Below are 26173 nucleotides of genomic sequence, written 5' to 3'. Positions count from 1 at the left end.
ACCTGTCTTTTATTATTAACAGTTTAGTAGCTTTATAAACCAATATATTTAAATGAACCTAAACGTCTTGTGTAACTGAATTACAGTGGTTATTAAATTTCAATTAAATGGGTGATGACCTGCAAATGGACAAAACCACCTTTCAATCTATAACTGGTCTTACAACCTGTTGTCAGTTTTAAAAAATTGAAAAAAAAAAATGATTAATATAATTAAATAAACTAGTATAAAATAAAATAAAGTATACCTTTTCTGGAGAATATGCACCAGGTCCAGGTTTGGTAGAATGATCAGACGGTACTGTATAACGGGAACTAACTTAATATGCAGGCGATTTAGTTTTAATATTATCAGCATTAATATTATTGTATGCACCAGGTCCAGGAGTATTTACTCTATCATCAATAAATTCCTTTTGTTTTCCAGAAATACTGAATGCTGGAGCTGCTCTTTTATTTCCTTCTCTAGTTGCTCCCAATGCAGTCGGAATGTTATAAATGTTAGGAGCTAAAAAAAAATAAAAACATTTGAGACCAAAATATTAAAAAAAATTATTGTATTTAATTAAACTATTTCATAACATATCACATACACATTGGAATTTTTGAATTCAATTACATTGCCTCTAAAATAAGTAACATTATGCACCCATTTTTTTTTTTTTTTTGTAGTATGTGAATATGTCATGTCCTGACCGGGATTTGAACCTGGGACCTCCGGATGAAAGGCTGAGATGCTATTACTCGTGCCATGGAGGTCAGAGAGGTCAGTTTATGTACATATAAAGAATGAACAATACAAATCATCAAAAGAAAAAAGTTTCGAATCAGATATTAAAAAAAAAAATCTAAAATCAAATACAAAATACTATAATTAAATGAATTCAATAACAGATTTCCTACATAAAAGTGATTCTAAATCCAAATTTTACTAATTATTATATTTGGTATTTAAACGCATTTTTTTTTTTTAATTTATAGGTTCATTATTGTTCTCCAATAAACATCCTGAAAAATTTCTCCTGCCTGCATATATTGAAAAAGCAAACAAGTTCTACCTCCTTGACTAATAAATAACTATTTTGGCTAAAAGTTTATTATTATATTGAAATTTAAATTAGTTTTTTATATCAATATTTTATTCAACCTATAAATATAGGTTGAATAAAATATTCCACTGTAGACAGGATTGTATTGAATTCAGGATTCTGTAACAAAAAAGCTTTTTCTAAATTTTTGAATTAATTTAAATAGACAATCAAGATTTGGCTCTTACACGGGGAAAGCACATAGGTTCGAATCAGATTTTATCTTAAATTCTTTTAATAGTTGTACAAAGAAGTCATGTGGTGTCCACATTAATTTTTTCTGTTCAGCCTCCGGAACCACTGTTCAGAGGATGATTTGTATGAACGTAAATGAAATGTAAGCTTGTACGGTCTCATGTCGACCGTTTCTGAGGTGCGTGGTTAACTGAAACCCAACCACCAAAGAACACCGGTATCCACGATCTAGTATTCAAATCCGTTTAAAAGTAAATGCCTTGTAAAGGTCTGGTATGTTGTAACGTCACAGGTGAACGACAGAATTAAATAAACAAATAATATTTAAAGTGGCCGCTAGTACCGCCACACCCGCGCGAATAAAATATGCGCGGTATGCGCGCGCGCTTTAGTTAGAATCTACGTTATTCACGTGTTGGCATGAACAAAAGAATATTATATTTAAATGAAATTATAAATATTTTAAAATACGTGTTGAGTGAATACGAGTGTAAGTCGTGAATCAGGAAAACGCTGCGTGACGGGAAGGAAAGTCCTACAACTATGTTGTCAGCTTTTTTAAGAAAGCGGTAAAGACTGATTTTGATGGGAGTTAAAACTAATATATCAGTATCAAATAGGAAATGAAAATCCGCTCCATTTTTTTTTTTTTTTTGGTTGTTTGATGACATCACCACAATAAGGTCGAAGCCTGTGCGTGGGATATGGAAATGTAGCGTATGAAAAAATGCCATGCCTGACCGGGGTTCGAACCCAGGACCTCCGGGTGAAAGGCCGAGACGCATTTTGTTTAAAAAGATCCGTGCTAGCGCCGATATTCTTGTTTAGCTAACCGGCTGGGGGATGGCCCTAGCCGGAACATATAAAAATTAAAATTAACACGAAAATTTCATAAACATTATTTCAATATTAACTGACATTACACTAAATCAGATGAAAAATATTCTAGTCTGTCGTTAAAAATTTTTTTTTAATTATATTTTTCCACCGGACTGGTTTAGCGGTTAACTCATCCTCGCAGATCGGTTGTTTAACAGCTGATTTTCAAAGTCGAAAGTTCTGAGGTTTAAATTCTAGTAAAAGTTAGTTACTTTTATACAGATCTGAATACTAGACAGTAAATTTCGGTGTCCTGTGGTTGTTCATTTTCGTGTCATACATATCATCCTAATCTCATTGCACCTTGGAGTAGTTGCTTACAGTTCACTAGTTGTACGGATTGCAATGTACCCGTTAGGAAAATAAAATATAAATTTTTCCTTTCAAAAAGGCAGCTAGTTTAGGAAGATTGCCTTGTATTATCCATCTTTGAGTCACTTAGCCTGGCGGCTGCTCTTTGTACATACTTGTAAAAATATGGATTTTTTTTGTTCGTCCTTACCACTAAGGATTACATTTACATAATATTATGGAACTTTTTTCTTCCCCCCCAATATTTTTTCATTTCTTCATTCTGTTGTTTTTTTTCTTCCTGTACTCCTCCTGTTACCCTAATTTTTCTTTGATTCATTTTCTAACTTTGTCTCTATTTAAACAGGTTTCTTTGGAGATTTTTACAATTTTAAGGTCGTTTTCTACTTCTTTAAACCGGCTAAGTTTTAATAGTTGCTCTGTTATAAAAGTTAAATATTTGTTTCGTTAATTCGTTTTCGCTAATTCTGTATAAATAGCCGTAAAAAATTGTATGTAATCGTCTTCTCCAGATGGTATCTTTATTTTTTCTATATTTTTATAAATTTCTGTTTCACTTTTTAGTTTATAAATTCCGTCCTGGTAATCCGGTCTATATATATTTCTTAAAATTTTCTTTTCTATTAAGATTTTTTATCCGAAAAATTTTCGAAACGTTCAGCGTTTAATAACGCTTTTAGACTTTTAGGCGTTATCACTGATTATTACTTAATACTTGGCATTTACTGCTTTGCAGTAACTTCCAAAAAAAAGTCATCGGATTTTTACTTCACCACATATGACGTCTTCGTGTTTGTGACTTTACCGAATTTAAATTTATCGGTTTTTTTTACAGAGTAGGGGAAAGTGGTACAGCTAACCCCCCCCCCCCCGTATCGTTTCCGGTATAGTAAAAGAATGAAGTTTATCTTAGAGATTTAAAAATATTTCAGTAGATTTGTATCTTCTAGGCAATTGAATTAAAAATACATTAACAATTGAAATTAATAATTAAATATTAATAATATATAATATAATATATTATAATATTAATAATGAAATTAATGATTGAATTAAAAACATTTATTCGGTATTAAATAAAACTTAATTTATTTAATTTGCGATAATCTTTTAATAAAGACACGGACTAGTCGGATCATTTATAATATTTAACTTTTTTACATGTTAACATTTTTTGTCGGTTATTATTGAAAATAAAAAAAGGCTGTTGCCGTAGTTATTGTATTGTGTAAATAAATAATTCGTTGATTATATTTTATCCAAATGCGTACTTTTATTACTTAATTTTAAAACAAAAACTTTTAACGTTTTGGAATTAATAATATATAAGTTGGGTTTTTTTAACGGAGGAGGGGAAACCTCTACCGGTGTCCGTACGCTCGTATATACGGTAATGTCGGCTTTCACCGACCCCCTCCTCCTCATCACATGATGCCGAAACCGCCGTTGAGACGGAACAGCATCACATGGCAAATAAATTTTGATCCCCAATTTTGACCCAAATTTTGCCCTACGTTTGACTTCCAATAGAACTTCATTAAACCTCTGGAGATTTAATGACGTTAGATTAAAAATCAAACCAAATTTTGCCCTACGTTTGAGTTCCAATAGAACTTCATTAAACCTCTGGAGATTTAATGACGTTAGATTAGAAATCAAACCAAATTTTGCCCTATGTTTAACTTCCAATAGAACTTCATTAAACCTCTGGAGATTTAATGACGTTAGATTAGAAATCAAACCAAATTTTGCCCTATGTTGGACTTCTAATAGAACTTCATTAAACCTCTAGAGATTTAATGACGCTAGATTAGAAGCCAAATCATAATTTGCCCTACGCACAAACAAGAAGAAACGAATTGGTGACATTACAAATAATGGTAGCTTTCTAAGTGTAATTTTTCCAGTTACTAAAAAGCATTTGAAAAGAATTACAATCGGGTAGAATAATACGAACTTGTTAAAAAAATCTAAAAATTCAATAACCAAAATAAATAAAGTTTCAAAGTTTATTAAACGTATTTTCATTCCTGTTAACAGGATAGAAAACACATTTAATAAAGGTTTCAAAAGTTTTAGTAAAATTACGAGCACATAATAAGCAATATATTTATTTAATAAATATATTAAATGAAAGTAAAAAATAACCCAAGTTTCGAGCATTTTTAAATATATTCTTAACCTTTATCGTTACCGGTAGAGGAAAAGAATGAAGTTTATCTTAGAGATTTATAAATATTTCAGTAGGTTTGTTTGTTGCTAGGCAATTGAATTAAAAGTATAATAGAAAACATTTATCCGGTATTAAATAAAACAATGTTTTTAATTTGCGATAATTAATTAATTTGAACAAAGCAAAAAATCACATAAACATGAAGTCAGAGTTTACCAAATCCTATGAAAAATTATTGAAATATTTAGAATGATTAATTAAAATAAGCTACCTCCTTTTTTTCTTTTTTGTTAAAGAGGTGGGGAATCCAATTTACGGACGCCTAAGCAGTATCGGGCTCGCTAACAGGTGTCGCAACTTGTTATTAATATGCGTATGTAAACCTGCGGCAACCATCCTTCCTGGAATCGCTAATCGCATCGTAAGTCACAGCAAATCAAAGCAAACATGATACATCTCCGTACATCAAGATACAGAAAACAGATTATGAAACCACGTACAAAGAAAAAGGTCACACAACATATACAAACACAAGAGAAGAAAAACTCATCGAAACAAATACAGCAAGAACATAAAAATACGCCTGAAATGGAACATTCATTAATATTACACGATCAGTGCAACAACGCAATACTATAACTGCATACATCTGACAGCAGTAAAAATCTGCAGCCAAAGAGCTAATCCTCACGGAATGCAGTACATACAAAATACTACATACTAAAATAAGGTCGCAAGAAACATGGAATTAGCCCAAGATCAGTAGACGTCATAAAGAGGTAAAGCATATCTCAATAACGCTATTTCTGTAATTGACTCATGTCATCTTCATCGGTATCCAAAGAGGATTTACGAAGGTAAGTCAACTATTATCCGCAATTTAGTTATATTTTTGTTTATGTTGGTAGTACTGTCGTGTTGCGTAGATGACGCATGCGTAGTTTAATTGTTATGTCTGTGCAGGTTTGATATGCTGCTAGGTTAGTTCCATTATCGCTGCCCTGCCGTTAACTACTGCTGCTCCGCTTTCTGTTTGCACCAAAGAAGAGCGACGTTCAGTGGCCCGTTTTTTTGTGGTTGGAAGGTGTATCAATGGCCAAAATTCATCGAAGACTTTCAGTACAGTACGGGAACAGTGTGTTGCCGCAACGTAGTGTCTACGAATGTTTTGAAAAATTCATAAATGATCGCACAAGTGTTACGCACGACGAAGGAGCCGGACGACCGTTTACCGCCACAAGTGAGGAAAACATTGAGTGTGCACGTGATACGGTTTTCTTAGACAGACGAGTAACTATCGATGAAGCGGCACATCGTCTGCAAATTAGTCACGGTTCTGCCTACGAAATCATCCACAACAGACTTGGGTTTCAGGTTTCAAGTCTGTGCAAGATGGTTCCCAAAACAACTCGCACAGTCGCATACATAAACGCGCTTGGACATCTGCCAAAAACATTTGGATCGCTATGGTAACGAACGGGACATCTTCTTAAATAGAACCATCACCGGTGACGAAACGTGGATCATCATTACGAGCCGGAGAGTAAACGGCATTGTATGGAATGGAAACATCCAAATTCTCCCTGGAAAAAATGTTCAAGACCCAACCGTCCGCAGGAAAACTGATTCTTATGGTTTTTTGGGACTCACAAGGCCGAGAGTTTTATGAGGAAAGGGGCACGACAATAAACAGTGCGCGTTACAGTGAGATGCTTACTGCCAAGCTGAAGCCTGCAATTCGAAACGCTTCATTATACGGCTCATCCTCCGTATAGTCCTGATCTTGCCCCTTCTATCTACCGCTTGTTTGGTCCGCTCAAAGAGGCATTAAGGGGCCGTCGATTTACCTAGGACAAAACAGTGAAAGAAGCGGTGAATTCCTAGCTCGCAGTTCAACGGAAAACCTTCTTTTATGAGGGCATCAGGAAGCTTGTGCAACGATAGACCAAGTGCGTTGAAGTGCAAGGGGACTATGTTGAAAAATGATGTACATGTAAGTTTCCTATTTGTATTGCAATAAAATTTGTAACTACATTGCGGGTAATAATTGACTTACCCTCATAGTTTTACTTTCTTTCTCTGAAAGCAGCAATATTCATTATGTAGTATGTCCTGAGATGAAAAGAGCAAAGGTATCACTTGAAAAACTGAATATTATCTGCATTTTAGAGGCCTTGGGATACTGATATGCAGCAATATATTCGGCTCAGTGAAGGAGACAATGGAAAATCATTTCGTTCCTTATCCTCAGTAAGCTTGTTGTGGGATGATTCTTAAGAAGGTTATTCCATCTTTTGTAGAAAAACTTTTAAATTGTTTTAGATCATCTACAATCATTACGATTATAGAAACTAATGTACACGTAGATGATTATTGATGCGTAAATAAAAATACAATTCATCAAGTTTATTGTACTTACCTGGAGTATGGCTAGTTTTTTCAACAGCTGTCTTCAAACCAAAAGTGTATTTTGGTGAATTGTCATGAACAATTTTTTCAGATTTTTCTGGATTGTAGTCTCCAGGAGCAGGAGTTGTTTCGTGTTTTGATTCCTTTGGTCTAGAATGAAGAGTAGCAGCCGGAGGAGTATCTTTACCTACAATAATAAAAAAAGGACATACAATTTTTAACAGAAATAACAAATGATTTATGAATTTTACTGTATAAATATGGTAGATATTTATAATATGGTAGTTACAATAATGCAGAATTCCTGAAAAAACACACAGGATTCAACATAATCTATTAACTTTTCACCTAATGTACCTTTGAAGCTAATTTTTTTATTACAGAGAAAAGAAATTATTAAGTTTTTATTTGAAATAATTGAATATTACTTTTTTTTCCAGCTTTTTATAAAATAAAATGGCATCCTGCAAATAAAAGCACATGCTCATGATAATGCGTCAATGAGATTTAAGTCTGTTGTTACAGTTCATCATAAGTGTGGGCAGACATTCTAGTGCAGCTCCAACATACAAATTAATAAATGTACGGTTTATCAAAAGGTCATTGAAAATGACCTTTTTATGAAAAAGTCAGAAAATGGAGATGTTTTGAATTTATCTTAAAGGGTGAAGGTGATATTTTTTTAACATTATTATGTACTTATCTTAGCATATTTAATGCTGCAGAGATATAGTCATGAGAAACAAACAAGAACTGAGTCCAGGCAGTGCAGATTTAAAAATGGTATAAGAAAGATCAAGAAGGCTATTATGAGTGGAAGGGGAAGTCTGACAAAGCATACGTAAGTAGAGTAAATGATGAGAAATTTTGCTAAAATTGTGTGAAATTAAAAGGAAGGTTAGAATCTAAAAGGGACAGAATAGAAGATGATACTAAGGGGAGAGCTGGGAAGAAAATAATGGCACAGGGAAAATAGTAATAAAAACTTGTATGTATTTTAAGAGATGTGAAGGATTTAACATAGTGAATGGTCTATTGCAAGGAAACCTGGAAACAGAAATATGCAATGAATCGGAAAAATTCTACAAATTTTTGGCCACTAGAAGTTTGTTTTCTACAGGCTTTTTTTAAGAGGTAAGGGGAACTGGCTCTACTCAACAGGCAGTTTAATCATTAAGATTATTATTCCTTAATCAGAAAAAAGAGTCCTTGATCAGTCATCCATACGCAGCTGTGCCAACCAGGTCTCAGCATCCTTATCATGAATAACCTAGTAGAATCATCCACAGAACCAATAAGGAAAAAATGAGCTCAAAAATAAGGAAAAGGGATAACTGATAAGAGAGTAAATTCCAGGTAAGTACCAGAGTAGTATTTTAGAATTACATTAGTAGATTCGTGGAATTCTAAGAGTAAATAATCCACTCTAAAGTATAAAATTATATGGATGATGTGTGCAACTGCACTTTTCCATATCAGTCTTAAGGCTGGGCAATTCTTGAACTGTACACTTAGAAAAAGCTTAATCAAATAGAAACAGGAAATCCAAAGTTTGTACAGTTGTATAATGTATATTATGTATTTTAATTAAATATCAAGGAAGAAGAAAATAAATAAATACAAAAAAATAAAAACAGTACCTGACAGACCAGTTCACTGCTTAATACTATAAATATCAATATTATGTTTAGTATAAACAAGTTAATGAGCAAAACTATAATGATTATAACTATAAATTATGATCTAATCTAGTTTATATTTCATAAAAACTATAATGACAATGTTGATGCTTTAATTAGATTTCATTTTATAGACATTTATCTTTCTTTTTCTAATGAAAATTCAAAACTAAAAGTAACTATATGTAAAAAGATCTTTATAAAACAACGTAATTATTTCACATTTTTCTTTAGTTACTTTTACTTATTTGTAGACTAAAAAATAAATTTATTAATAAAATATACGATTTAAAAATTCTAATTTCTTAACCAACATTTCATCATTTTAATCTGAATTTATTATATAATTTACACATTTGGAAATTTGCATTCAAGTTCTTACAAAAGATTGAATCTTCCAAAGTAATTTCTTTTTTTAATAATTAATATGATCGACATTAAGATTTAACAAGGTGTTAAAGATTTTACTTGTATAAATTATGTGGAAAGAATTTCAGCAAATAGAGACAGATTTATCTGTACATAGAATACTTTCATTTGTCTGTTGCATAGTAAGATTACATATATAAAAAAAATTCCATTTCATTCTGAATTCTGAATTTTCTTTTTGTCTTCAGTCATTAGACTGGTTTGATGGAGCTTTCCAAGATTTCCTATCTAGTGCTAGTCGTTTCATTTCGGTATACCCCCTGCATCCTACATTCCTAACAATCTGTTTTACATATTCCAAACATGGCCTGCCTACACAAGTTTTTCCTTCTACCTGTCCCTCCAATATTAAAGCGACTATTCCAGGATGCCTTAATATGTGGCCTATAAGTCTGTCTCTTCTTTTAACTATATTTTTCCAAATCTTCTTTCTTTATTGATTTGTCGCAACACCTCTTCATTTCTCACTTTATCCACCCATCTGGATAAAGCACCACATTTCAAAAGCTTCTAATGTTTTCTTCTCAGGGACTCCGATCGTCCAAGTTTCACTTCTATATAAAGCGATGCTCCAAACATATACTTTCAAAAATTTTTTCCTGACACTTAAATTAATTTTTGATGTAAACAAATTATATTTCTGACTGAAGGCTTGTTTCGCCTGTGCTATTCGGTATTTTATATCGTTCCTGCTTCGTCCATAGTAATTCTACTTCCCAAATAACAAAATTCTTTAACCTCCATAATCTTTTCTCTTCCTATTTTCACATTCAGTGGTCCATCTTCGTTATTTCTACTACAATTCATTACTTTCATTTTGTTCTTGTTTATTTTCATGCGGTAGTTCTTGCGTAGGACTTTATCCATGCCGTTCATTGTTCTTTCTAAATCTTTTTTACTCTGGGTTAGAGTAATTCTGATGCTACTTTAGAGTAACTGAGTAGCATCAGAGTCTCAGTTAGATCATCAGCAAATCGTAGCATCTTTATCTTTTCAACTTGTACTGTTACTCCGGATCTAAATTGTTCTTTAACATTATTAACTGCTAGTTCTATGTAAAGATAAAAAGTAATGGGGATTGGGAACATCCTTGTCAGACTCCCTTTCTTATTACGGCTTCTTTTGTGTGTTCTTCAATTATCATTGTTGCAGTTTGGATCCTGCAAATGTCACCAATCGTTCTCTCTGTATTTGAACCCTAACTTTTTTAAAATGCTGAAAATTTATTTCAGTCTACGTTATTGTCATTCTGAATATAAAATGCTTTCAAGATGTAATTTAACGCTACTATCAATGTGATAATATAACTTTCAATACTATTAACTTGTTGAACTATGCCACATTGGACCATTTCATATATTTTTTGGAACATCCATTTGTTACAAAGTAAATTAATGAAGGAGTCAGATCTAAATCTGAGATCAGAACTTTTGCTGTTTGGCTGAGATGAGTATGAGAAGATATCAGTACGCAAAAGTAATGAATGAAAATATATATCTTATTAATTTTTGGAGATTATATAGATTAAAAAAGATAACATAAAATTAAATATATTAGAAAAATAATACATATATAAATACAGTCAAAATTTCAATTTGATCATTTGAACTATCAGACAGTATTTGGAAATAGGTTTATAAATACTGCAGTAAATAGCAGCACTTGTCTCATGTAAATTACAGGTAAAATCCAATTTTTATTATTTTATTTTAAAATTTTTATAATGCAATAACAGAATTATTTCAATCATGACTGAGGATGCGGGATCCTGCGAAAGTAATTTCATGAAAGATTAAGGCAAGATATGACTTATCTTAATATTCTGTATAAAGTGGTTTATTTAATAGAATTTAAGTATGATTTAATATACAGAGGAATAATATCAATCATAAAACAATTAATTTGAAGGAGTCAAATTCGAATCGATTATTATTTTTTGGAACATGGTGTGCAAGACAGAAAGGTAAACACCAATCACATTTTTTTTTTTTTTTTTTTTGCCTTAAAGGATCCCATGTTAGCTTTGATTTTAATTCTTTCAAAACTATAACAAATATGACACATTTTAATTTTCATCAAGAGATTTTATGTCCTATAATGAATAGCCTATTGTTTTATTTAATTCTATATCACATTGTAAAAATTTACTACAAGGCATAATGTTAGACTTATTTATTAATAAAACATTTATTTTCTTTGTCGATTAAATATGTAATATTTTTTCTCATATTGTATTTTGTACTTAATTTATTGTAAAGTGTTAAATCCTTTCATGAAACTTTATGTTCCTGGTTGTCAGTCTCAATCCAGGTTCACATTATATCAGGTTAGCAAGACTGTCACAGTAACACAAATTTACAATCCCAATTCTATTAAATCCACAGGAAATCCAAACTTTTCCTTATTCTATTAGATCTACAGGAAGTCATAAAGACTAAAGTGAAATTTTTATTTAAAATTTATTAGGTAGTAATGGTTAAAATTAAAGTTATTTCTTTTTTATAAGCTGGGTAATCGACCTATTTTTTTTAAACAATTATTCCACGAGTATAATTAAAATAACAAATGCACCCAGACATCACACACAATTTTTAAATTAATGATGCCTTTCTAGTGGCATATCATAGCTGCTGGATATTAATTCACAGAGTATAAAAGATTTTACATTCCATTTAATAAATAATACTTAATCATTCAGGTATTTTACTTTTTAAAGAAGTATTATCTTATCTAATCCAGTAAGCCAAATTTGATGTGTTTGTAAGGTTTAACATAAGGTAATAGAAATCTGAAAGCCAATAGGTGCACAAAAATCTTTTTAAGTTTTAAGGATATAGAGCACGATCCCACACATTTTAAAATGTAAATTTAAATCCTTTTGTTTAGATCTAAGATGATGCCAATCAAAAGAAATTTAAAAGTTCAACGAATTTTTAAAATATTGAAAAGGTATATAAAAAAGCAAATTACGAAGAAAAAGACTAGGATAAAACGTTCATTCTGAAATAATTAGTTCAAAAAAATACTTTTGCAAACTCAATTTGTTAAATGAAGGAGAGATTGTAAACCGCCTCGTTCAGAGGCAATCTCTCTTCTGTTATCTCCCTTTCTTTATCCTTTACCTATTTTTCTTGGTTCCTTGGATACTTATCAAAGGAATTGTGTCAACTATCACACTTGCCCGTCTATGACACCATACAATATCTCTCATCAGAATATTAGGTAGCTATTTTATTGGGACAGAGTTTTCTTAGAAACTCGATGTTTGGTGTTGTACGGGGATTCTTTCATGTAAAGCAGTTACAAAAAAAAAGCCCAAACTAATGACTGAGGTGACTTATCAGATAAAAATGGGCCATTTTATTCTTCCTAAAATCTAAACTTATTTTATACTACAAACATCAAAGTATTTTATAATTTTTGGCTATCCCTAAATTCAGGGGCCGTAAATATTTAACGACATTTAAAGGAGTGAGGTTTTAACACCAAAGAATATTTCTAATGTAAGGTAGTGATGATGTGATATTTTTTTTTTTAATCTAGTCGCCTTTAATTTTATAAATCATGAACATTTTCAAGTACCAAAATGAGGTTAAGCAGATTGGAGATTTGTACACTATATCATAAATTTTAATGCTAAGAGCCGGATTTGAAAAATCTCATTTTTGAATTAAAAAACTATTCTAACCCCTGAGCTAAACTAATCTCTTAATATAAAATAAATTGTAGACCTTAGATGACAACTATAAAAATCATGAACATCAAGATCCTGAGACCTGCCCAGTTATTTACAAACATGATTAAGTTATTACCTAAAATTTAAAATGACATACAAAGCAAATTTACAATCTATAACTTTTAAACAATTATGTATACATATATATATATAGCAGATTGTCAATAATCCATGTTTTTCACGTTTGAAATTGGTATATCAATTTATTTTTAAGACAATTTATCACAATCTAAAGTCTGTAAAATATAGTTAAATAGTTATAGATCATTTATCTAAGGAAAGAGGAAAAATCTGTTCTTTACTTATCTTTTCAACAATTCTGCTTTATTTTTACTTCCTTGTACGAAATAAAGGAAAAATTTTGGTTCCAGATTTCAACGGAAATATCTATTTTGACTAGTTTCAGCGTGTATTTCGCATAACTCAAAAACGATTAGCCGTAGGATGTTGAAATTTTGTATTTAGGATTGTTGTTACATCTAGTTGTGCAGGTCCTCTTTTGATTGCAATCTACTGAACCAAAAGTGTCTAAAAAGGCCACAATCCAAAATAAATTGGATTTCAGACTTTTATTAACTGCAATAATAAGCTTCAACGATATATCATAAGTTGTGCTTATTTTTGTTGGTTCCAGAGTTATAGCCAAATAAAACTTTAATTAATGAAATATTTTGATCTTGGAAGGTTATTTTTGATCTTAGAATTAAACTTCATATTTTTTTAACTTTTTTTCTATTTAAATATATTGATTTATTATAATTATTAATCTCTCATTGTAAAAAAAATTACGGTGAATATTAATTCAATAACAAAAATAAATAAAAAAATATCAGAAGTTTTTAATGAAATAAAATTGTATGTACGTTTCATTTTAAAAAGATATGAAAATGTAATTTTACTTCCTTTTACCAGGAAGTAAGTCATGGGTTGTCTACATCTCATTTTTTGGAATTGGCTTAAATTACATTTATTTTGTAGGTAATAGTGGTATTGATTATCTTAGGTTTTTGTAGTAAATTTTTAACCTTACAAATCGTTTAGACGTTTATTTCTAATAATATAGTTTATTTAAATTTTTTTCAAATTTCTGTTACTTGTCCTTTGATTATTTTATCTTCGTCCAGAACTTTGGCCGTGACCTTTCTCACTTATTTTACACAGATGTATCACGAAGTTCTCTCGGGGCTTACGTAACCTATCCTACTCGTAAAAGAAATGGAAAAACTTCACGTAAACGTATTTCCTAAATTTTTTGTTTGCGAGTTACGGCTAGTGAACGTTTTCGCTCGGATTTCTATCCTACTCGTAAAAGAATTGGAAAAACTTCACATAAACGTATTTCCTAAATTTTTTGTATGCGAGTTACGGCTAGTGAACGTTTTCGCTCAGATTTCAGCTACCCCGGTAAAATGAGGTCGTACTGAAATGTTGAAAACATTAATTAAGAAACAGATTAGTGATTTCTTATGGTTTTTGACTTAAAAAATTGAATAAAATAGGTCCAAAACCGTATATGCATTGGCTTTGGAGAAATCTGGAATATTAAACCATAAATTTGGGTAAGAAACACTGTTTTTTTTATTTTTGACATAAGTTTGTTAAATGAGTAATAAACTTATAATACTTGTAAAAAACCTTGTAGAGATTTAATCCTCAAAAAAATGCTGCGAGATAAGTTCAATGGAACAAAAAAGTTAAAAAAAATCGAATTTAATTGAGAAACAGCACATTACTACTACATTTGTGAGAAAAGTACTTATTTAAAGTAAACAAAAATCAAATTCATTTTGTTTGTTGGTGTGCAAAATTCGTAAAAAAAGATTTACTATTAAAAATTGCTGTTAAAGAATGTTAAAAGAAGTTTTAGTTCTTCAGGTCTGTAAAATTCGCCTTTAGTTTCTCAGGTGAATCCATAATACGGACAATTAATTCCTGATAATGTATTTTTGTCTTGTATACAATATATTTCAACCATTCCCTGATGAAAAAATCTGAAGGTTTTAGATCAGACGATTATGGTATCCAAGAATGTAAACCTCCACGACCGATCCACTTCTCAGAGAAATGATGATTTAAGTGAGTGGAAACGGCACAAGAGATGTGGGGAGGCGCACCATCGTGCTGGAAGTATACTTCCGTCTCAGCGCTAGAGGAATATCTTAAAGCGACTGCGACAATTCTTCTTGTGCAAGCAGATTCAGCGTTTAAGCGACCAGGAAATATGAACGGTCCAAAAAGTTGATCGTGAATAAGGCAGTGCCATACAAGACGCTAAATCGGTGTTGAAAATTGCCTTCCACCGTTTCATGAGGATTTACTTCTGCACATGTCTGTGCAAATTGTTAACGTCATCTCAGTGAAATTTTCCTCGTCGGTAAACATAATCTACTTGTAGAGTTGTCCATTTGAATTTCATCAGTTGCAGAACTACAAGCAAAGCGGACCGTCTCCTGGGGTAAGACCATATCTGAGGTTACGTCACTCCCGGTAGCGTAAGGATTCCAACGCGGGGTCATACACCTAAATCGGATCAACCGTTGAGCTACTACGGTGGAACAAGCATAAATACATACAAACATACAACCTAAATACGTTTCATCCCTTTTTGGACATTGTGTAAAAGGGACAGTTTTTTCTAAAGACTGTCTTTATCTTTGGTAAAAAGGATTGTCATTTATTCTTTAAAAATACTGCTACAAAACCGGACGACAGAACTCTTTTAGGAATATATTACAGCTAAAGCAGGAAAATAAATACGAGGTCTGTTCAAAAAATACGTAGCCTAACGTTATAAAACAAAATGTACTTTATTTAGAAGTTACTTGTCTGGGTTCCCTTCAAAGTACTCTCCTCCCCGACGCACACACTTATCCCAACGGTGTTTCCAGTTTTGGAAACAGTCCTGGAACGCTTCTTTTATGATGTTCTTCAGTTCCTTCGTCGCATTTGCCTCAATCTCGGGAACCGTCTCAAATCTTCTTCCTTTCAAAGGTCTTTTGAATTTGTGGATAAGAAGAAGTCACAAGGAACGAGGTCAGATGAGTAGGGTGGGTGGGGAAGATCAATGATCGAGTGTTTAGCTAAAAACTCACGAGTTCTGAGGACTGAATGTGCTGGAGCGTTGTCGTGATGAAAAACCCAGTAGTGCATCTAAAATTTTTCGGTCAAAATCTCGTAACATGATCCAAATGATATCCCACACTCCTCAGCAAGCTCTCTGATGGTCAGACGTCGATATGCTCGAACCAGACTGTTGATTTTGTCTACGTGTGAGTCGTCAGTTGACGTGAAAGGAGGATGCCAAGTGGATTTGACTGGAACCAACTGGTCCCGAGCAATTCAAACAGTCTACGTGTTTCTTGAACAGACGTATATTCAAGTACTGTACAAAAAAAAATAGTTTAATATTTTATAAACAGATTGTAATAGCTACAAAACAGTTAATTCTAATTTTTTGAATGAAATGTTAAAGATATCTCAATAGTTTTAAGTTATGAAGAAATAAAGATGTTAATTACTTTCTGACAACAAAAGAAATTAACAACAGTGTTAACAAAAATACTTAATTACAATTTTAAAAATAGCAATAGTTGATTAAAATTAATGTTGATAAAATAATTATTTTCTATTAGAAGGCGATATGGTAAGCTGTGTATTAAAATTTTAATAAATACAGAGTTTTTAAAATTCTCTTATTATTTTTAGTTGCTCTTGGAACAATCTACAGTGACTAGTGCTGTTATTCCCACCCTGGCATTAGGTGATGTTTACTGCTGGTTGTTTTTTTCAAGTTAGGCAGACATACCTAGAATATATTAAAAAATTGTATTAGATTTGAATTCTGTCTGTTCATTTATTAGATATCATTATTATATTTATATTTCAAAATGCTTGATTGCATTAAACTTTGAACATTTTTTATATGTGTGAATGTTTTGTGGATTTATAATTTGAAGAGCAAATGCTTATAAAATTGCTTTTGAGTATTCATTATCTTTTATCTCTTTGAAAAGAGAAATACTTGTTCAAGCAAAGAAGTAATGAATACTATCAAAGAGATAAAAGATAATGAATACTCAAAAGCAATTTTATAAGCATTTGCTCTTCAAATTATTATTCATTACTTCTTTGCTTGAACAAGTATTTCATCTGTGCAATCTGAACAGTTCACTTTGTATACCAGGTAATATGTTTTTTATGATCATATTGTAATATTCTATCGATTCAAATAATTTAGTTTAAACCCTGTTTGTAGTTGATTAATTCAGTTCATTAAAGATTGTGCTCTCCAACCTGCAAATCACCACTACTCTGAAGAAATGCATATAATGTATATATATATATATATATATATATATATATATATATATATAATGTATATTATTTCTTTTTTTGAATTTTTCAAGATAAAATATATCAAAAAACCTTCTCAGTTATGCCAAGAAACATGGGTAAAAATTTGATTGCGATTGATTGAGTAGCTTTTTGTTTATCCTGTTTTTTTTTGTCTTCAGTCATTTGACTGGTTTGATGCAGCTCTCCAAGATTCCCTATCTAGTGCTAGTCGTTTCATTTCAGTATACCCTCTACATCCTACATCCCCAACAATTTGTTTTACATACTCCAAACGTGGCCTGCCTACACAATTTTTCCCTTCTACCTGTCCTTCCAATATTAAAGCGACTATTCCAGGATGCCTTAGTATGTGGCCTATAAGTCTGTCTCTTCTTTTAACTATATTTTTCCAAATGCTTCTTTCTTCATCTATTTGCTGCAATACCTCTTCATTTGTCACTTTATCCACCCATCTCATTTTTAACATTCTCCTATAGCACCACATTTCAAAAGCTTCTAATCTTTTCTTCTCAGATACTCCGATTGTCCAAGTTTCACTTCCATATAAAGCGACACTCCAAACATACACTTTCAAAAATCTTTTCCTGAGATTTAAATTAATTTTTGATGTAAACAAATTATATTTCTTACTGAAGGCTCGTTTAGCTTGTGCTATTCGGCATTTTATATCGCTCCTGCTTCGTCCATCTTTAGTAATTTTACTTCCCAAATAACAAAATTCTTCTACCTCCATAATCTTTTCTCCTCCTATTTTCACATTCAGTGGTCCATCTTTGTTATTTCTACTACATTTCATTACTTTTGTTTTGTTCTTGTTTATTTTCATGCGATAGTTCTTGCGTAGGACTTCATCTATGCCGTTCATTGTTTCTTCTAAATCCTTTTTACTCTCGGCTAGAATTACTATATCATCAGCAAATCGTAGCATCTTTATCTTTTCACCTTGTACTGTTACTCCGAATCTAAATTGTTCTTTAACATCATTAACTGCTAGTTCCATGTAAAGATTAAAAAGTAACGGAGATAGGGAACATCCTTGTCGAACTCCCTTTCTTATTAGGGCTTCTTTCTTATGTTCTTCAATTGTTATTGTTGCTGTTTGGTTCCTGTACATGTTAGCAATTGTTCTTCTATCTCTGTATTTGAACCCTAATTTTTTTAAAATGCTGAACATTTTATTCTAATCTACGTTATCGAAAGCCTTTTCTAGGTCTATAAACGCCAAGTATGTTGGTTTGTTTTTCTTTAATCTTCCTTCTACTATTAATCTGAGGCCTAAAATTGCTTCCCTTGTCCCTATACTTTTCCTGAAACCAAATTGGTCTTCTCCTAACACTTCTTCCACTCTCCTCTCAATTCTTCTGTATAAAATTCTAGTTATGATTTTTGATGCATGACTAGTTAAACTAATTGTTCTGTATTCTTCACATTTATCTGCCCCTGCTTTCTTTGGTATCATAACTATAACACTTTTTTTGAAGTCTGACGGAAATTCCCCTTTTTCATAAATATTACACACCAGTTTGTATAATCTATCAATCGCTTCCTCACCTGCACTGCGCAGTAATTCTACAGGTATTCCGTCTATTCCAGGAGCCTTTCTGCCATTTAAATCTTTTAATGCTCTCTTAAATTCAGATCTCAGTATTGTTTCTCCCATTTCATCCTCCTCAACTTCCTCTTCTTCCTCTATAAAACCATTTTCTAATTCATTTCCTCCGTATAATTCTTCAATATATTCCACCCATCTATCGACTTTACCTTTCGTATTATATATTGGTGTACCATCTTTGTTTAACACATTATTAGATTTTAATTTATGTACCCCAAAATTTTCCTTAACTTTCCTGTATGCTCCGTCTATTTTACCAATGTTCATTTCTCTTTCCACTTCTGAACACTTTTCTTTAATCCACTCTTCTTTCGCCAGTTTGCACTTCCTATTTATAGCATTTCTTAATTGCCGATAGTTCCTTTTACTTTCTTCATCATTAGCATTCTTATATTTTCTACGTTCATCCATCAGCTGCAATATATCGTCTGAAACCCAAGGTTTTCTACCAGTTCTCTTTATTCCGCCTAAGTTTGCTTCTGCTGATTTAAGAATTTCCTTTTTAACATTCTCCCATTCTTCTTCTACATTTTCTACCTTATCTTTTTTACTCAGACCTCTTGCGATGTCCTCCTCAAAAATCTTCTTTACCTCCTCTTCCTTAAGCTTCTCTAAATTCCAACGATTCATCTGACACCTTTTCTTCAGGTTTTTAAACCCCAATCTACATTTCATTATCACCAAATTATGGTCGCTATCAATGTCTGCTCCAGGGTAAGTTTTGCAGTCAACGAGTTGATTTCTAAATCTTTGCTTAACCATGATATAATCTATCTGATACCTTGCAGTATCGCCTGGCTTTTTCCAAGTGTATATTCTTCTATTATGATTTCTAAATTGGGTGTTGGCAATTACTAAATTATACTTCGTGCAAAACTCTATAAGTCGGTCCCCTCTTTCATTCCTTCTGCCCAGCCCGTATTCACCCACTATATTTCCTTCCTTGCCTTTTCCAATGCTTGCATTCCAATCTCCAACTATTATTAAATTTTCATCTCCTTTTACGTGTTTAATTGCTTCATCAATCTCTTCGTATACACACTCTACCTCATCATCATCATGGGCGCTTGTAGGCATATAAACGTTAACAATCGTTGTCGGTTTAGGTTTTGATTTTATCCTTATTACAATGATTCTATCGCTATGCGTTTTGAAATACTCCACTCTCCTCCCTATCTTCTTGTTCATCACGAAACCTACTCCTGCCTGCCCATTATTTGACGCTGAGTTAATTACTCTAAAATCACCTGACCAAAAGTCGCCTTCCTCTTCCCACCGAACCTCACTAATTCCTACTACATCCACATTCACCCTATCCATTTCCCTTTTTAAATTTTCTAGCCTACCAACCTTTTTTTAAGCTTCTAACATTCCACGCTCCGACTCGTAGAATGTTATTTTTTAATTTTCTGGTGACCCCTTCCTTAGTAGTCCCCACCCGGAGATCCGAACGGGGGACTATTTTACCTCCGGAATATTTTACCAAGGAAGGCGCCTCCATTATTGCTATGTGAAAATTCAGAGAGCCACATTTTCTTGGAAAAAAAGCAGCTGTAGTTTTCCATTGCTTTCAGCTGCGCAGTACTCAGAGGACTGAGTGATGTTGATACGGCCGTTTAAGTCGTCCTGACTCACGCCCCTAACAACTACTGAAAGAGCTGCTGCCCTCTTTCAGGAATCATTCCTTAGTCTGGCTCTCAACAGATACCTCTCCGATATGGTTGCACCTTCGGTCCAGCTACTCTGTATCTCTGAGCACTCAAGCCCCCTCACCAACGGCAAGGTCTCATGATTCATAGAGGAGGGTTTATCCTGTACAAACAAAAAATTTCTTCTTCTTTATATAAGAGTATAGATAACAAAAAGTCTAAACGCTTAAATAAATTTTCTGTAGATCTTACACCTCTTTCAATAAGGCTAAAATAAGTTTTTCAAAAGAATGCATTTTAGGTGGGGTTCATTAATTAAAAAATAAAAATAAAAAAAAAATTGCAGACAGTTTTTGATTGCTGTATGAATGAAGAATAAATTTTCAAAAAATTTGTGAAAAATATTTAAACCGGAATGAGATAGAGCAAAAAAAGCAAAAAGCATATATTCCAATTTTAAGAGGTGGAGGCTGATTTTTTTTAAAAAGATTTTGATTGTATTATTTATGGACGCATTGTATGTAATTAATCAGCTTTAATAAATATTTCTATAAAATGCCTCTGAAGAAAATAGAAATTTGTGTTTTTGCGATAACTCCCTCCCACTTCTTCAAGAAATTTTGGACGAACCATGAGTGTGATCATTCCTTCATGCGTAAAAACATTTAATCCAAATTTGAAGAAAATGGGTTCGTGAATATTAAGATATAAGTCTATAACGAGTGCAACAAACATATGTACGCGCATGCATATGTGTATTTTTGGGTCTAGATGAACTAGTTAGTCTGTAAAATGTAAATATATGAAAAATAAACCCAACATCTCATTTTAGACGTTATCTGCATACTTTTCCTTTTAGTACTAGCCACATTCGACGGGAAAGTAAAATACATTAATGTATCATTTCAGTAAATATTCATATAAAAATCCTAAAGCTATCTCAAGGTAGTTTTAAAATCGTATCAGCGTATACTACTTTAATTATTACTCATACTTTATCAGCAATTATAGATGCAGATGATTAATCAAATAGAGGTAAATGTGAAAGAAAACCTTGTTGAACATGTGCGAAATCAATAGCAACAAAAAATTTAATTAAATATATACGTACTTGTTAAGTCAATTTAATGATAAATTTACTTTTTTTATAATTGAACAATTAACAGAAAATTGTTATTACGAATATTCAAATTATTTAAATTATTTTTATTCAAATTATTTAATTATTTTAATTTTTTCAGGTAGTTTCGCTGTAGTCAACAAACATAGAGGATAATATCTATTTAAGAGCGATCAGTATTAATGATTCTTTCAGTAATTTAATTATAATCAAGATAAATATTATATTATTCATTGCTGTATTCTGTAATTATATTATTCTTATTAATATGGATAATCTATCATTAACAGAATTTATGGAAATTGAAAATGATAAAATGTATTTAAGACTTTGCGGCTGGAACGTTGGTAATGGAGGTATTAAATATCTTGATCAGATTTTAAAAGATGATCAGGCTATTAGCGTGGATCTTAAGCGTAATAAGATCGGAGATAAAGGTGTTAACTATCTAGTTGAAATTCTAAAAGATAGTCCAATTTGCGAATTGGATCTTAGTGAAAATAGAATCGGAGATGAAGGTGCAAAAGCTCTTGCACTGCATCTAAAAGATACTAGAGTTACACACTTAAATCTTAGTAGCAATAACATCAATGTTAAAGGTGCTCAATATCTAGCTGAAATTCTAAAAGATACTCAGATTACTTTTTTAGATATCACAAATAATAGTATCGGTATGGATGGAGCTCAGAGCTTAATAAATCTTGCATATGATAATAAAAGGTCTCTTCATCTTGATGTCCCTTCTGGTATACGTAAAGGTTCTTATATTCGAATATATTCATCATTTAATTCTCAAATGATTTGTATTCCGAAAGTCACATTTGTCAAATTTAATATAATAGAAGATAATGTTGCTAATTATCTTTATAAAAGATTTAAAAATATTCCTATTATTAATTTAACAATAGATTTTTGTACACTGGTCGTTAATAGGCCTGAATGTATTGTTTGGAATTTATATTACACTGAAAGGATTATTCTTTATCCCGTTCATTATTTGATTGAAATATTTAAAAATAGTAAAATTGTTAAACTAACTTTTAAGAGAGACTTCGAAGGAGAAATTTGTTCTGCTAAATACATAGCCGATCTTTTAAAAGGTATTAATATCATTGATCTTGACCTTAGTATGACTTCCATCGGAGATGAAGGCATGAAAGAACTAGTATCAGTTTTAAAAAACAGTACGATTAGACAACTTATACTTTCCTGTAACAATATAAAACACGAGGGCGCTAAATATTTAGCTGAGATCTTAAAAGACACTCAGATTACAAATTTAGATTTATCTAATAATGACATAGGATCTGATGGGGCTAGATATCTAGCAAATGGTATAAAGAATAGCCAAGTAACTATTCTAAAGGTTGATAGATTTATGATCGACGATGAAGGACATAAGTACCTTATCGATAGTATTAAAGATACCATTACTTTTGCAGAAAAGATAAAAAGTGCATTTAAAGAATTGGTCTCGCTAAATTCTCTAACTAGGGAGTTTGAATTTACTGTACCTAAAAGGAATAATTCTACTGTTGATGTAGATAGTTATAGTTTTCTGATAAAATCATTAAGTGATAATCCAAATGTAAAGGCGCATATTTTTGATATGATGTGTCGTGGTGATAATCACAATGATAATTTTAATATTACAAGCAAGATAAATAAATTTGTAAAAAAAAATTAACGATAAATTTATCGCTTTCATCAACAGCAGCCACTTACTACATTTATTAGAAGTTTTTGATAGTTATAACTATGTAAATCTTGTAACACAGTTTCAGGACATGCGATCGTATGCTATCGTTCAAAATTTGTTGTTACATAGAGAACTATATTATGTAGATGCAAATCGTGAGATTTTACACCCTTATATTTATAAGATGTTGAACGAGTATAATTTGCCATTATATAGCGAAGCACTTGAACCTGATAAAAAAGAAACAATACTTTCTTATTTTAAAAGTCATTCAGATGAATCATTTGATGGTGTGCAGGAAATTATTGATTTACTAGAATCATTATAATTTCAGTCAAATTAGTTACAAAATTTAGGTGGCTATTGAAAAAAAAAACATGCTGTTAAATTTACACTTACTTTTATTTTTAATTTACATGTCTACCATTCACCGTGCAGTTTTTATTCATAAAAATAACTTCTTACAGAGAAAAATCAAAGTAGAGTTTACATAAATTAAGAAGCTAGCTGGGAATTCGACTGAAAGAATATTTTAAAGATTTTTTATTACTATTAAGATTTTAAGAATTGTTTATTTTCTCAAATACGGTGTTTTTCTTCATCCATGGCTCAAATAATCATTAATTACTGAAAGTTTTCTTCAGTTTTTGCAAAACAAGTTTTATAAAACTGTTATATGTGAAACTCCGTCTTATGTGAGCAGTTGTCCACAATAGTATTTATCAGACTGTTTACAGATTATTAAACGCTGTTACTGAGAAGAGGAGCTTCAAATTTATAACACTTTTGATTATAGATACGCAGATAATTATATATAATACATTTTTAACTTTTTGTCTTTAATTATTTGGGAATGAAATATTATTTTGTTTGTTGTACTCTATAAACTGTACCTACATTTCACAGTTTAATCTGTTCACTCATGATACAGAATATGATGATTTTTGTGTGATACAGAGGTAGGTTTTAGATGTAATGGCATAAACAACAAGAAAACACTATATACTAGAATCAATTTCATATTTTTTCAAAATCTTTTATAGTTGTAAATTTATCTATGTAATATACAATATTTATTGTAAATTACAGAGGTATTAAATAAAATATTAAAATAGATTTTGTATATTATATTTATTTGCATAAAACTGATAAAAAAGTGATTGCTTTTTTAATTGCTTATCTCATTCCTTGAGTGTTAATGGATATAATGAATCTTATAAAAATTACTGCAAAAATATTAAGAAATTAATGAACTCTACAACCTACAATTACAGCAAAACATCTCATTAGTAGGTAACATTATAGAAAGTCTGTTAACGCCTATTACATAAAGTGTTTCAGGTAGCTGACAAAAAATTATCAATAATTAAATTAAATGACCGACACAAAATGCAGTACATACAGAAAAAAAATTTACTATTAAGAAGAAATTTCATTATCATGTACTGCATGAAATTGTTATTGAAAGATTAAAAAAAATATAATAATATTTTCATCTATTATTTATTACTTCAGAATTACTCATTATCATTCTCATCTCCCACTGGGTAATTATGGTTGTTATTGATGATGGTAAGTATTAGTAGTAATGACATTAGATTACTGTACTTCAAATCGGAAATAGATACTAATGAATTGTTTGTAAGTGAAAGAGGCACTGGAAATATAATTTCATTTTTAATTGTGAATCTTCTTAGATCAACTTGATTAAACTGCATAAAATATATGCTAGGACTTTCCTGTCACCCTTGAATATGGATATACTTTGAGAGCTGAACAGGTTCTTTGTTAATGTCCATTTTTTTGAATAGAAAAGGTGAATTTGGAATTGACACAGTGATTTAAGATTCTTGAAGTCTTCAATTTCCATGTTGTGAAAACAAATTTGCTGGAATGTTATCTAAAAAATTGACGGCTCCTTTTGTTAGAACAAAATAAAATAATTTTAATTAGAGTCTGAAAACCTTTGCAAGAAATATTAGAATTTCGGAGGTTACTATTAATAGAATCATCACTGTAAACATTTTCTTGTAAAGAAATAATAAATGATTGTCTTTTGAAATAGCAACTTTCAGCCGGTCACCTGAATCACTCGCCAAGATTCATTTGTAGTGTGAGAAGAAAATATAAACATCATTCGTTGAGGTACACTATCGGCATATTTTCGGTTCTAATTTTTTTTATGGGAGTCTACTCTTAAACCTTACGTCATGTCAGGTCCTCAGTGAGAACCTTTCTGTTATTTTCGATCTTTTTCCACCTACAGTTCAATTCCTATATTATTTTTCTCGATCGTCTTTTTCCTGAGTAATCAATGACATCTTTAAGCACTAACATTATTTTTTCACCGTCGGCAGATGTTTATGAATTTTGTTAAATTAATTTGTAGTCTGCCTCATCACACAATGTCACCCTTTGATAAATAAACATATCAAAGATTTTTGAGACAGCCGCAGTAGGATTATTTTTTCCTCTCCTCACGGTCTGCAAGGTTGTCAATGCAAGTCATGACAAAATAAAGAGAAACCTTTTTTCGACAATTGGATCGAAAAATATCTCTCCCTGTGCTCACCAGTGTTAAATAAACTCTACCTTCTCATCTGTGGTTGGATTTGAATATGCAAGTTAACAAAAGAAGACGGAAAAAAGATTTCAGTTCAATCATGTCAATATTATGACTAAAAGAAGCACTGTAAACATCCTTGTACTTCGTGAAGTACTAATTTTCACATTAGTCCACTGAATGATTTCAACTAATAGCTCTTCAGAAACTAGAAGAATCCAAATTTTTACTGGGTCTGGATTGTCTCCGAGAGATTTGGCTGCACTTTTAATACC

The 26173-nt window shown here is 31.5% G+C and overlaps 1 protein-coding gene and 1 pseudogene across 1 annotated transcript; one reads left to right on the top strand and one right to left on the bottom strand.

Moving 5' to 3' along the window:
• Positions 1-142: 142 nt before the first annotated feature.
• On the bottom strand, positions 143-12374 carry LOC142331939 (ciliary microtubule associated protein 1A-like; annotated as a pseudogene).
• A 10391-nt stretch (positions 12375-22765) lies between these two features.
• On the top strand, positions 22766-24322 carry LOC142331938 (uncharacterized). Its single transcript, XM_075377991.1, has 2 exons — positions 22766-23312; positions 23344-24322. Exons 1-2 carry the CDS (start codon positions 22766-22768, stop codon positions 23661-23663), a joined length of 867 nt encoding a protein of 288 aa, XP_075234106.1. The 3' UTR covers positions 23664-24322.
• The last annotated feature ends 1851 nt before the right edge of the window (positions 24323-26173 follow it).

Source organism: Lycorma delicatula, chromosome 11, assembly GCF_047948215.1.
Source record: "Lycorma delicatula isolate Av1 chromosome 11, ASM4794821v1, whole genome shotgun sequence".
Lineage (NCBI taxonomy): Eukaryota > Metazoa > Arthropoda > Insecta > Hemiptera > Fulgoridae > Lycorma > Lycorma delicatula.
This window is presented reverse-complemented; position numbering and strand designations above follow the sequence as displayed.

Excerpts from the sequence above, each read along its gene's own strand:
- LOC142331938 (XM_075377991.1), top strand. The coding sequence starts at position 22,766 with ATGACTTCCATCGGAGATGAAGGCATGAAAGAACTAGTATCAGTTTTA. Across the intron at positions 23,313-23,343 it reads CAAGATAAATAAATTTGTAA|TCAACAGCAGCCACTTACTA; the intron begins AAAAAAATTAAC and ends TTATCGCTTTCA.